This window comes from Hydra vulgaris, chromosome 09 (assembly GCF_038396675.1).
Source record: "Hydra vulgaris chromosome 09, alternate assembly HydraT2T_AEP".
In the NCBI taxonomy this organism is placed as follows: domain Eukaryota; kingdom Metazoa; phylum Cnidaria; class Hydrozoa; order Anthoathecata; family Hydridae; genus Hydra; species Hydra vulgaris.
In genome coordinates, this window is record NC_088928.1 from 58654462 (window position 1) to 58669419 (window position 14958).

General features: G+C 28.5%; 1 protein-coding gene across 1 annotated transcript; it reads right to left on the bottom strand.

Annotated features, from left to right (window-relative positions):
* Positions 1-6847: 6847 nt before the first annotated feature.
* LOC100200992 (large ribosomal subunit protein uL11) lies at positions 6848-14110 on the bottom strand. Its single transcript, XM_065806188.1, has 4 exons — positions 13904-14110; positions 9607-9702; positions 9303-9393; positions 6848-7201 (listed from the first exon to the last, which is right to left on the bottom strand). Exons 1-4 carry the CDS (start codon positions 14024-14026, stop codon positions 7011-7013), a joined length of 501 nt encoding a protein of 166 aa, XP_065662260.1. The 5' UTR covers positions 14027-14110; the 3' UTR covers positions 6848-7010.
* Positions 14111-14958: the final 848 nt, after the last annotated feature.

The window sequence follows — 14958 nt, forward strand, 5'->3', positions numbered from 1 at the left end:
AGCACACAGGCAGAATTTCGTTGACAAGTGCCATTTTGCAGCGGACAAAACATGTGCAACTTTTTTGGTTTGTTTCATTTTCTTAAGTCTGGCCCGTGTCAACGTCACGGAAGTTTTTTAACAATTAAAGGAAGTATCCAGAAGTTTCCAGAAGAAGCATCTGGAAGCATCCAGTAGCATCCAGAAATATCCAGAAACATTCAGAAGCATCCAGACGCATCCAGAAGCTTCCAGAAGCATTGAAAAGAAGCATCTAGAATCTTCCTGAACAGGTTCACACAGGTTCATTTTACTATATAAGAGACATGTAAATCGACATATAGTTCAGTCAGTATATGGAAGTCAATCAGTCAGAATTATCAAGACAGTTTATCGAAGTGAGTTTTATCAAAGTGTTTTATCGAAGAACATCAATACAAGAAGTGAAATACAACAAGTGTTTCATTACATCAATACAGTCCACATCCAACCAAGATGTTGTGTTCCACAGAGCATTATTGTATCATCACAAGGTAAATGTAACACGGTAATCCTTGAGAAGAGTGATTATTTATTATTATTATTTTAGTGAAGCATGGTGGAGGCAACGTAATGGTCTGGGGGTGTTTTTCAGCTAACGGTCTAGGTCCAATACATCGAAACGATGGAATAATGGACCGTTTCGTGTATAAAAATATCCTGAAAGATGTTATGTATATGTATATGTAATTCTGATTCACTGCCAACAAGGCTGCAAGCAACCACTATTAAGTTGAGAGTTACTAGAAAAAAAGAATAAAGTTATAAGCAAGTTATAAGAAACGGTTGACAGAAGACTTAAAAAGTTGTAGGTTGTATGAGTCAGGAAAACATGAAGATGGGAGAGAGTTTCAAAGGGTTGAAGTGCGGGGAAAAAAACTAGACAAACAAAAGTGTTTGGAGCATGCAGATACAGATACAGTAAAAGAATGAGACTTTGAGTCTCATTCTTTTACTGTATCCGTATCTGCAACGAGTCAAGCGAGAATGAGTTTTAGTTGATGAAACTAGAGATGATAAGTCCTTTGAGCAGCCGCCATGATAGTATTTGTAGAAAAGAGAAAGAGATGCAGCTGGGAAATAACGATGGGAAAGAGCCTTAAGCTTAGCAGATAGAGCAAGTCTAACTACGTTTACAATGCGTTTTTGGACCTTTTCTAGAAGAGAAAGAGCATCATTAGAAAAACCAGCCCAAGTATGACAACATTATTCTATACAGAGACGAATAAGAGATTTGTAGAGGTAGAGAGTGGAATCAGGAGAGAGAAAATAGCGAGCATAATAAAGAGAAGCAACCTTAGCAAATGCTAATTTAACAATCGATAGTATATATGGTTTTCATGAAAGGTCAGTAGTAAATAATAATTCAAGAAGACGTAAAGAAGAGAACTCAGTGAGAGAGTTGCCATTCATTAATATAGTAATGTCAATAGTACTGCGATAGTTGTTTGCAGTAAATAACTGAGCTTTGTTAAAGTTAAAATTTACAAGCCACTGTGAGCCCCAATCTGTTACAAAAGTAAGATCATATTCAAGATCAGCTGCCTGTTCTAAGCAATCAAAATAAGAAGACTTTTTAGTGAAAGCCTTAGATATGGCAAGAGCAATAGTCCTAGCCTCTCCGCCTCTGTCGAATGCACGATAAAATCTTTTAGTCACAGCAATTAGCAAGTCAGCCGTAGAGTGAGAGGATCGAAAACCGTATTGATTGTCTGACAGCAAGTAATTTGAATCAAGATAGGATGTAAGAAATTTATTTATCAAAGACTCAAAGACCTTGCTAATAACAGAAAAGACTGATTGGACGATAATTTGAGGGGTCAAAATGTTCTTTGGAGTTTTTAAAATTGGAACAACAAATGTCATTTTCCAGCAAGTTCTATAAAATATAAACTTTATTATTTGAAACACATTTATTTAAAATGAGGTTAAATGCAGCTGAACGAGAATCTTTTCGAAAGCGACTAAAAATGTTTTTTGTAAATAAACCTAATATAAAAAAAAAAAAAAACGTAAATCATTTTGAAAAAGAAGGATTTGCTCGAAGTGCAATATATGATAACCTAAAAAGACTTGAAACTGTTCAATCGTTTTGTGATAGAAAGCACCCTGGTCGTCCGACATCCTGGACTAGAGAAAAGAAAGCCGAAAACAATCGAAAAGGGGTCAGTCAGAGAAAAATAGGTATTAAATTCGGTGTAAATCAATCGACAATTGGTCGTCAGTTAAAAAAAATGAATATTAAATATAGAAAACGTGAAAAGACTTCAAAATATACTATAGAACAACAAATAAAAGCAAAGAAAAGAAGCAGGAAACTAGTTAACCAACTCTATAACACAAAATCGCTTCTAGTCATCGATGACGAAAAATACTTTTATTTTACAGGGGACAACATGCCTGGAAATTCTGGATACTACACAAATAACAAAAAGACATGCCCAGAAAGTGTTCGTTTTATAGGAAAAGAGAAATTTCCAAAAAAATTATTTATGCGGATAGCCATATCTGACCGTGGTATGTCCTAGCCATTGTTTCGCACGAAGGCTGTAGCGATTAATTCATCAATCCATATTAATGAATGTTTAGAAAAACGACTTCTTCCATTTATTCACAAGTATCATGGAGACTTAACTATTTATTTTGGCCAGATTTAGCAAGTTCTCATTATTCTAAAGATTCTCTAAATTGGACGGACCTATATATGTCTATTACGTTGATAAAGAATCCAATCCCCCAAATGTGCCTTAAGCACGACCAGTTGAAAACTTTTGGGGACATTTGGTACAGAAGGTTTACGAGGGAGATTGGCAAGCCTCAACAGAGCAAGTTTTGATTGATCGCATTAAACTAAAACTACAAGAAATTGAAATTTGCAGATGGTGGTGTTTTTTCATATAAAAAATAATATATTTTTATTAAAAGATAAATGCTTTATTTAAAAAAAATATAATAGTAGCTTGTTTTTTCATTTATAAATAAGTTATTGACGTTTTTATTATGTCCGATAACTTCCGCATCACCCGTTAGAGAGAATTGAAGAGAGTTCTGGAGAACAATCTTCAACCCTCTCCTTTTTGTAAGACAGTGACAGAAATGTTGTCTAGACCACAAGCCGTAGAAGAGTTTAATCGAGATATGACTTTAACAACGGAAGCTGGAGTGATTTGAATGTCTAACGATCGGTTAACCTGTTAGTTGAAGATTGCTAAACTATAGCCAAATATTGCTAAATCAATTTTTGTAGTCTTCTAAAAGTTAATAATAAATTTTTAAATAAATTTAAAAGCTTTTATGGAAACAACAACTTCAGATGTAGTTATGCAAAACTCAAAAGTGTATGTAATATTCAGAAATAATTATGCAAAGTTCAAAAATAATTATTTGAAATTCAGAAGTAGTTATGTGATCAAAGTAAGAAAAAAATTTCATAAAATATTATTTTAGATTTTTGCTTAAATTACATTTATCATAGCATGCTATAATAAAATTTTACTTTATAGTATATTACTGTTAATATAGTATACTATAATAAAAGTAAAACTTAAGCAAAAGTAAAATCATAAGCCTAAAATCATGTGGCTTATCATTTTTTTAATAAACTATTGAAAGAAGTACCCATAAGCTTGCGCACAGAATAAGAATCAAAGCTATTTGATACTTTTTTAAATGATATTTTAATATCTTTAATATTTCTACAAATTTTTATTTTTTTATTTTTCTTTTGATAATGGCCAAGTACTTTTCGATAACTCTCAATTCTGGGCAGTTTGGAGGATTTTCTGTTTTATGCACGAATTTCATATTATTCTTTTTATACCATTCCATAGCTAGTTTACAAAAATGAGTTGAAGCTAAATCAAGCCAGAACACAGGTCTGTTATTGTGTGGTTTAATGAGAAGTAAAAGGCGTTTTTGTAAACATTTTTTAACATATATTTGACCAGAAAGTGTGGACTGAGAAATATAAGGTGCTGATTTTTTGCCACAACTGCAAATAACTTGGCAAATCAAAGCTTTTTTAGCGAACTTGTCATGTTTTGCGTATTTAAATTTCTTATTTGCTTTTCTTCTATATTTGGCAATATATTAAACAGTACCAGGAATTTGTTGATGATCGTACTTGATATAAGTTTCATCGTCTTCAATAATACAGAAATTTTTAGAAATAAAATTGTCATACAACTTTCTACCACGGTTCTTGCACTTTTTTATTGAGTTTCAGAACGGTTGGGCATGTTTCGTGCTTTGAAAGAATGAAAACCATGTTTGTTTCTAACTTTTGCAACAAAACTATAAGAAAATATATATCTTTTTGTGCGTTCCCTTAGTGAAAGGCTTGGGTTATTCTTAAAACTGTTAACCAGTTTTCTAACTAGTTTTATATCTTTAAAACCTTCCTTTCTTCCAACACCAGATTTGCGTTTGATCGATTTTGTTTGAGAAAAACGTTGAATAACACGACTAACGGTGTTTTAATGTATTTGCATTGATTTTGCTATCGAACTGTAGCTACTATTAGGATTTTGTAAATACTTGTGCATAATTTTTTCTCTTACGTCTTCTTCTTTTGTCATTTTAAAAACTTATTTCAAGTTAAATCCAAAAACTAACATATTTTTTTGAAACCAAAACACGTTGTAAACGAAATACAAAACAATTTAAAAGATTTTAATACAACCACTGAAAAAAAATGTCGTGCTTATTCTTTTACATTTATTTCGTATATACGCTTCAATTAAGTTGCAAAGCAGACACAAAAACAGCTTTATGTCAAATACTTATTGTCTATTACAATAAAAAGTTAAGTAAAACAAATTAGACTTAAGGTGTTATGATATATTCAGAGCCTGCGGTGCTCTGTGATAAGACTGTAAGGACTTCTGTGAGCACCTAATTAACTTAAAAAAAAAAAAAGCTAGGTTTCTGGTGCGTGAATCTCGGGGGTCCTTTTGCAAATGGAAGAAGTTTTATTTTTTCAATAATATTCATTTGAAAATTTTTTTTTGGGGCAGGGGGGATCGGATCCAGTAGCCACGGCACAAGATATACTCAAGATTTGCTATGCTTGTAAGTGTCATATTGTCGGGGATAGTGCAAAACCGCGTAACTAGCATTAGATAATACCGTGTATCTACAGTACATTTTTTTTACTGGAAAAGTTTTAAATTTTTATTTTTAAATTAAATTTTTTTTTCATTTCAACAGATTTTGGTTTCATTTTAGTATAAAGAGTATATGTCAACAAAAGATTCATGTTTTTTGTAATGTCAGCAAAGGATATTTGTTGTTAAAATGATTAATATCCAAATACTAAAAATAGCCAATGCTAGTTACGCGGATTTGCACTATCCCCGACGATATCTTATTCATCACAAAATCCTAGGTACGGGCCTGACTTTATCCGTCCGCTGTTAAATTTGACGCAAAATTATGGGTGCAAAGAAAATGAATAATTATTCTAATATCGATATGGTCAGTAATAAAGTCAGTGATACCGAAGACTCGTCATTAGAAAAACAAGAAAACTATGTTAAGCGAAACTAGTAATTAGTCTGTCTGATTTGGTGTCTCATCGAGTACTGCTGCTACTATGATTAATGGTATACTGAAAAATAATTTAAAGACAGAGAAACGTTTCGAAGATAAAAAGAATCTTATGTATGAAAAAAAATCAACATTTCATGATAGCACGAACGTTTTTCATGTTAAAGAGTGTTACTACAGAGGTATCCAGAAAATATTTTAACTTATATGTCGCATAAAATTTGTATCAAATAAAAAAACTTGCTACCTGTTCAATTTATTAATTTTTGCTGACTGAATTAAATAAGAAAAAGCTATTAGGCAAAAACCTTTTTTGACTTTTCTTGGTTATTAATTAATTTAGAATATCATTTAAGTTGAAAATATTTAAGTATAATGCAGAAGTTTGTTTTTTATCATAAGCATGTTTTATAACCTTGAAATTTCCCCTCTTAAAAAAGAAATTTTAAATACCTCTTTAATTTGGAAAGGAAATCTCTTGCCGTCTTTATATATTCCTGGCACAAGAACCCTTGAAATCAACGATAATTTTATGTTAAATTAGTCGGGTTTTTTTAAAAACTTTATAACATTTAAGTTTGCATTATTGTCTAAAATCTTTTTAAAATTTAACTTTAACTTAAAGACTAATTTTTTTATAAAATCCTTTTTCCGGTTGTTTATTGTATAAAAATGTATACCTTACTACTTAAATACGATATACCTTACTACTAATTTATGTTAATTTTCTTCTTTTTTAAAGCTTTTTCTGTATATAATTTTTAGCGATTTTTATTATTTGCAACACCTCAAATAGCATCAAATATTATTAATGCAGTAAAACATTTTTAAGTTGTCAATTTTTGTCAAGCTCACAATAATTTCCACAGTTCTTAGGCGTGATCATATTTTTTCGTAATTATTTCAACAGCTTTCAGACGTGATCATATTTTACAAAACAGTAGATTTTAAGAAGCTCTAAAATGATGTGACGGCCTTATCATAGATGATGATGTGATGGCCTTATCATAGATAATGATGATGTGATTGCCTTATCATAGATAATGATGATGTGATGGCCTTATCATAGATAAGGATGATGTGATGGCCTTATCATAGATAAGGATGATGTGATGGCCTTATCATAGAGCACCGCGGAAGAGCTAATAACTAGCAGTTCACGTCTCCTTTATTAACAGTCACAAATGGCCATAGCCATATATGATATTGACCATCGACCACCAAAACTTTTATTATTCAATATTTAAAAAATATTTTTGAATATCAAACTATATGATAATAATTACTATTTTTAAAATTGTTCCGTTAAAATTAATCCTTTACTCCTTGTAAACGTTCACGCATCATAAATGTACATGCTCACGCATCATAAATGTACACACCATATCATAAATGTACATGTGATATCGTCAACAACGATATTACGAATAACGCAAATTTTCGAGTTAACTAGCTTGTTCAAGTTTTTCTAACTCTACCTTATCGTTTACAATTGCAATACCAATACTGTGCGCAGAATGAATTATTGTTTTGCAAATACCAATTAAAGGCGTATTTTTAAAGCCTGGGTCTTGTCCTTTAACTTTTGCTATTTCATATATTTGTCTGAGAGAAACGCTACCAACTATTTCATGACCTAAAAATAACAATTTTTCCAATTAATTACAATTAAATTATAAGGTAATGGGAGGGGATATATTTATTGACTCAGCACCCAGAAAGGTCTGGTTGTCGAATTCTTTTCGAAGACGAAAGGTATTCAAATGTTTTATACATATAAATATACAGTAAGGTAAAGGTTATACAATAAAGTGTGACAGACAAAACAAAAACAAACGTTTTGCACTTTAAATATATTTTTAAGCTAAATAAGTTGAACTTACATCTCTTCATTTAATTACATCAATACATTTAATTACATCAATATTTTGGTATTTTCCTAAGAAAATAAGTATTATACTCTCTATTTGCTGAATATTTTATATTTACAGGATTGGGACTTACAAATATCCCATACTTTTTGTGTTAGAAAAACTAGAGAACTGTTTTGATTTATAAAAAACTATATTTTTCTGAAAGTTACATTAATATAATGCAAACAATTAATTGATTTCAAACTTTCCCCTTTTTCTTTGATACACGATCTCTCTCGAAAAAAGTTATCACAGCTGGCATGGAGGAGATTGTCAGGAATTTCATCCCAAATTTTAACTAAAAGAACCTTGAAATAGTTTAAATTATTGCATTTCACATTTTTAAATGTATCTGGACTAAATCTTGCTGGAAGGTATATGAACGATCACCAAATATTTTGTCCGCATGAGGTTTCACACTTCAAAATTCCATTTAAATAGAAATTTAAATAGAGCTGCTGGTTGACTCTAACTCCTTTATCAATAAACTTTAGTGGAATATTTCCTTCCTTGGAGAATGCTCAAAAACCAAAACTCCTGATGCATTTTGGTATCGAGAAATAGGTCTTACACTATGTGGGATCTCTTGCAAACTTACTCCATAGACTCTTTTATATTATTTGTTAAGGGGGCACAAATACAAATAATTGGCGGGGATTCATGCCGTTTCTTTATCATTTCGCATCTCTTAACATGCTTAAGCTTTTTTCTGTTTGTCAGACTAGCAGATAATTTTTTAAAATAAGTTTTCATATTTAAGTCTGTTTTAATCAAATTTCTGATGGTTTAGGAATCGGTTCAAAATTTTTTTGCAATTGATCTTCCTGATCGAGCAGGATTTTGTCTAATTCTTTCACGAACAACTTTTATGAACTTTTTAGTACGAACCACTAATTTTCTCCGTTTTATTTTTTTGGGTGGAATTTGATCTCCAGTTTCATTAAAACGTTTTATGGTACGATATACCAACATGCGGCCACATTTGTAATGTTTTAAGCAATTTCAGTTGTTGTAAATTTCATTTTATAAAGACAACCACTCAATTCTCACGCTTTCAAACTCTGATTTTTTTTGAAAAAAAATTATAGGTGTTTCTGAGAGCTGATAAATACAGTTGTTTCAACAAGCTCTAATCTCGCAGTCCATAATGTTGTTTAAACAAGCTTTAATCTCACAGCCCATAATGTTGTTTCAACATGCTTTAATTTAACAGTCCGAAAAAATAACAAAAACAAAAGATAAAAAAACAAAAAAAAACAAATAAAATTAATTATTTAAAATATTTGAATGTTTATTAAGCAAATAAGAGTTCTGGAAACCCTGAGCAATAGAAAAAGATTGTTTTGGTTTTAGTAAGATAATTTTAAAATTTTTTGAAAGATACGCAAATTATTAAAAATCTTATTAACAACAAAAAATTTTTTTATTATTATTATATAATAAACTAATATAATTTCTAAACTTATTATAATAATAATTTTAGAAATATATTACATATATAAATATATAATTTATTTATAATATTATTATAAATATATTATATATTATAAATATATTGTACATATTATATAAAATTATTATGATTATTATTATTATTAAAAATTTATTATTGTTAAAAGCTTATTAAAAACAAAAAAATAGTTTTCTAAGAAACTAATCCTCATTTGTTGTTAAAGAGGACGATGCTTAAGAACTGATGCCCATATGTTATTTATAAAAAATAAAAACAATTATATTTCTAAACAAAAAAGATATTTGAATATAAAAACATAATAGCACATTTACATCATCTACACAATCAAAAAAAAAATCAAAGCAATAAACCTGGTTTTTGTGCTCCTTTCTCTATTCCAGCTGCTGCTTTTAAAAAATAAGTAGCGGGAGGATTTTTGACAAAGATATCAAATTTACCATCCTAATTATAACTTATACAGTTAATTTATATTAAAAAATATTATACTATACAATTCTAATTCAAAGAGAGATATGGGGGAGGGGCTCGTCTAAAAGCAATCTAACACTACACCACTACCAAATTATGATCCTTACTTAGAACTAGATAAGGATTCAAATTCTTAGAATAAATAAATTGATATTTTAATATTCATGACTTTTGATATAAACATACCTTAAAATTTATGACAGTAGGAATAGGAATACCAACTTTTACATTCTTTGTTTTTTCATTAAACTCTTTAATAAACTGCATGATGTTTATGCCTCGCTAAAGAAAAAAACTTTTTTAATTTTTAAGTAAAAGTAATAAAAGCATAATAGCAAGTATAATGCATAATAATGCATAATTTCAATATTCATTAAATGACTTGATTTGGTTAGGTTAATTTTGTTTAAAAATTCTTTTTCTAAAAGGATTTGCAAACCACTAACGTCAAAAAAAAAAAAAAAAAAAAAAAAAAAAATGATTTGATACTGATTACATAAGCCAACAATGAAAAAACATTTTTCAATACTTTCATTTAAATTTTGTGTTGTTAATTCCAAAAATTGTATTACTTAATTAAATGAATAAAGCTAGATATGATTAAGTTTGGTATAAAAGATGCCTGGTAAGTAAAAGTACCTAGTACCAATGCAGAAGTGCAGAAGTGTAGTGCTATGGGTAGTATAAATAAATGTGCCATATTCTCAACAGCGCCACAAATGCTGACACAGCACACTTATTTTCTTTATTTTTTAGTTTTAATCTTTTCACAAAACAGGAGATGGGAAAATTTACAATGATTTTAAAATTTACAACGATGGAAAAATTTACTATGATAAAATTCTTTAAATATTAAAGTTTTTAACATTTTTATTTACACTGTTCAACAGCTTTTTGTAATTTAATTTATTTTTATAGCTTAATTTAAGTTTAACTTATGATTTTGTGTCGATTGAAGGCAATCATAAAAAATTCACAGAAAAAAACTATTTAGTTCGTGCATAATAAGATAACAGATAAGATTTCATAACCTGGAGATAATCCACTGTTCTTCCATCATAAGTATAAGCAATGCATATGTATATATTTTTTGAAATTTAGAAAATGAAGGTTTGTGTTTTTTATTACTTTGTTTTTAAAAACTTTTAAATATAAATTATAATAAAAAAATATGTTAAGTATTCATGAGTATTGCAATTAAAAAAATGATTTTAAAACACTTTCAACATTTTATTTTTTTCAAAAAACATTTTCAATTGTTAATAAAGTACATTTAAAACTTTCAAAATTATTAGACATAAAATTATTAGACATAAAATATATACTATTTATAAAAATTTTAAAATTAGTTTAACATGTGTTGCAGTCAAAGTGAAAATATTGTATTGAACTTATCTATTACATTCCAGAAAATTCTTTTCAAATTTTAAAGGGTAATTAAAGTTTTTTTTTTTTCAAATGTTTGGACATTTTTAGGCTTTCTCAGAATTGTAATTTTTCTTCAGGAATTTATTTTTCTTAAATTTTTAGTTATATTAAATTTTCTTGATTCTGGTGATTTGTTCTAGTCATTTTTGAAAAACAGATTTAGATTTCCTCCCACAGCTTTTTTGCTTCATATCATGTAAGCTTGGACATTTCATTAATCTTTATGTTTCTTAGTTTAGAGGTGAAAGAATTTTCCAGACAAACATCTGGTCTGCATAATCTCAGTCTTTAACCATTATACTTTCAGAAGTTGACTTCATTGCGTGTTCAACTCTATGAATTTGCAGACATTAAGGTATGACTAGGCTTAAAATAAATATTTTTATTTTCTTGATTTTGGATTCAACAAAAATGATTTTGAAAAATAAATAACATAGAAAAAACCAGGACTTGTTTTGACTACTACAATTATCAAAAAATAGTAAAATTTATGTGTAATGTTTAAACATATGATATGTTATAAAAATTTTGTGTTAGGAGAGACCAGTAGTTGTTATTTTTACTTGTCTCTTTTCTCCATTTTGAACAAAAGTTTTCCTCAAATAGATATATAATATTCTTTTATATATATATTTGAAGAAGCTTTTTGCAAATCTGCTGGCACAATAAGGGCATCTTTATCCAATCTCTTCAGTATATCTATAGTAAATTGGTTGAAGCTTATTAGCGAATTGCTTGTGATGGCTTCTTGCCTTACACAACTCACGATTTTCTTCAACATGATTTTTATTTTTATTTAAATGTATTTTGAAACTTTCACATTATTCACATTCTTTATTTCCTAAGTGCTTCTGACATTTTTGACTTGTTGATACTAACTATGAAAAGGAGTAAGTTTAAAAATGAATTCAAAATTAATTTCCCAAATGTCTTTAAAGTTGCTTGGAAGGTATCGAGCACTGGTTGCATGTTTTTGAAAAATGTGAGGGCTAAATATTTCTATATATTCCTTTTTTTTGTTGTTGTTATAAATCCAGGATTTCTTCACTACTTTCTGCTAAATTTACTCTACATACCATGTAATAAATTTACATACCATGTAGAACAAAGTGATAAGAGTAAAGAAAAAAAAGTGATAATTTTGAGTTTGAAAGCATTGAAAAAAAATTATTATAAACTAACATAACAGATAAATTAACAGAAGACCAGCAAAATGACAGGACAATATTTCACAAAAATGGAATTAAAAATCATAAACTATTAAATTCACAAATTAAGTTGAAAAAACAACACCAGTACTATTGAAATTGAAAAATCCTGATAATCAAGTTGATGTGATAAAATCAGTCAAAAATTAATAAAAAAAACGTATCAATCTTGATTTAACCACAACATGTGATATTGTCAAAAAAATATTTAAAAATGGTACCGAAATCGTTACATCACCTGCAAACCCATTTTTTAGCTTCTTAAAGTATGGTCAACAAATGTAACAAGTGTAACTAAGAAACTAATGAAGCCACTACTTTACTTTATACATATCAGCCTGACACATTTTTTGTTTTTAAGTTTTGGTTTAAAAAAATATCTAAACTACAACGTGTTTAGAGGTGGTAAAGATTGTATTTAAAGAGGTGGTAAAGATTGTATTTATATTAAAAATTCAATTGATTCTTCAGTAAATAATATTAATAATAATTAAACTCTGTGAATATTTAAAAAGTATGCGGCACAATTTTTTTGACCTCTTGACTTTTTAGATTAAAACTAATGATAAAACTTTTGCTTCAATGTTCTTAACATGCTTTGTAAATAACGATTTTTAGCTAATTGCTAGAGATTTCAAATTTAACATGTTGTAATAACACTTTGATCATATGCATACTCATCTGCTGATAATAATGTTTTTAACTTGTTTAGATAACTGCTTTTTCAAACAAATTATTCTGGAATCAACTTTTCAAAAATCTGTAAAGAATCTGTAAATATTTAGTAATTTTCATGACAACAGAGTTTCAGACATTGAGCTGCTCACCATTTGTTTTAATTTCAGTTTAGTGAACAAATAAAATTGTCATAAATTTAAATCTTTGTCATAAATTTAGTCATAAACAACTAAATCAAACAAAAGCTGATTATTTGAAATTTAAATAATATATGTTAAATATAGATTGGAACAAAATGCTTACAGGAAAACCTATCAATGATTGATATAAAATCTTTTTGGCTCAAGATCAATCAGCTTGTAGGTCATGTATAGCGAAAGCTAATGGATGACAAAATCAAAAAAAATCCCTAGTTAAACTGTGAGCTGATGCAAGCAATAAGAAACAAATAAATTTGAATTTAGGAAATAAAAAGCTTATCTGGTGTAATAACAATTTTAAGTGTGAATATAAAAATATAAATGCGTGATTATAAAAATATGAATGTGTGAATATAAAAATATGAATGCGTGAATATAAAAAATTAAAATTTAAAGCAAATAATAGTTATGAAAAGTTGATTGCTAAAAATTCAAATAAAAATTTTTTAAGGATGTATCTACGTATATGTAGTCTACGCTCACAAACCCCACCTCGGCCATCTTTTATCAAACCTGGCTCCTGTCAAATGTAAACCCTGGTCACTTACTGATTTAAGATGCCTGTTTTAATTTGTTTTTAAATGTTTTAATGTGACATAAGCATTAACATATGTTTGGCACTTTTGTCTTATTATTAGGAGTAATAAAGTCTGATTATATTATTATTATTTTAAAAAGAAATATTGCTAACAAAAATTAAAGCAATTTTTTTGCATGTTGTTTATTTCAAAAAAGTGAGATTTGAGAAAATGACATTACTAAAACTTGTCCAACCCATACAAGAATGAAAACAGTTTAAATAAAGATTACTCTTATCTATGGATACTATGTAGCTATGGCAACAAAAAATAATGGCATAAACAAACAAACAAAAAATTTATTTTTAAACCAGCTAATTATTTTTTAAATAAAAAAAGAACTTATGAAAGAAACAGAATAAAAATTATAAGTAATAAACAAACAAATTACCTGACCTAATGCTGGACCAAGAGGAGGCGAGGGTGCTGCTTTTCCAGCAGTGATATACATCTTAAAAATTCCGGCTGTCTGTTTAACTGCCGCACTTTTGGCAGCCACTTTTTTGGCAGACATTGATTTTAGAGAATATTTATTAGAAATTGTATGAATGACAATTTATACAAATTCTTAAAATAAAATTTTATTTCAGTTAAAAAATAGAAAACTTTAAAAATTTTTTAAAAGCATAATTAAACATCAAATATCAAACACTATTTTTAAAAATATTTAACACTAAAATTTAAATTGAAGATTAAAGACAAGTCTGTTATTTTGAGAGTGGGATAACCAATAGAAAAAAAATAGGAAATGGCGAAAAAATGTTTCATGGCTAAAAAACATGCTAGATAAAATTGAAAAAAGGATCACCACACTCATTCCATGACATAACAATGCGAAGTTATGGACAGCCATCTAACACCATCAAAGTTGAATTTGAGCCCTTGTACCCCATTTGTAGAAAAATGACAAATGAAAAACTAAGTGATCTTTGTGAGTTCCTACAATTCATACCTCCTGTCCATCAACCCTTTTATCTTGCCCTTAAAGGTGACCAAGAGGCAACTGATTTGGGTCTAAACATGACACAACATGGTATTAAACACAAGGGAACCAACCTCACATTTGCCCCAATATTCAATTTATTTTCTGGTGGAACCAAAACTGTGTAAAAAGGATCTAACCTATCATTAGTGTGCATCATTCTGTGACATAGGAACCAATGTATTTATTTTTTATTCATTATTGAGATCCAAACTATTTTGTTGTTTTTCTCAAAACTAACTTTTTAAAGGTTGGTTTCCTTGTGTTTAACGCCATTCATATATTCTTTAAATGAAATGGAAAAAAAAAAAATTTAATAAAAATTTATTTAAAAAAATCTTAGTTTGAAAAAAAACAACCTAATAAAAAAAGTATTGTAAAACGTGCAAAATGTTTTGTGCCTTAGTTCAAGTCCTATTAAAGTTGAAAAAGTTTTTCAACACATTAAAATAATAAAACATTTC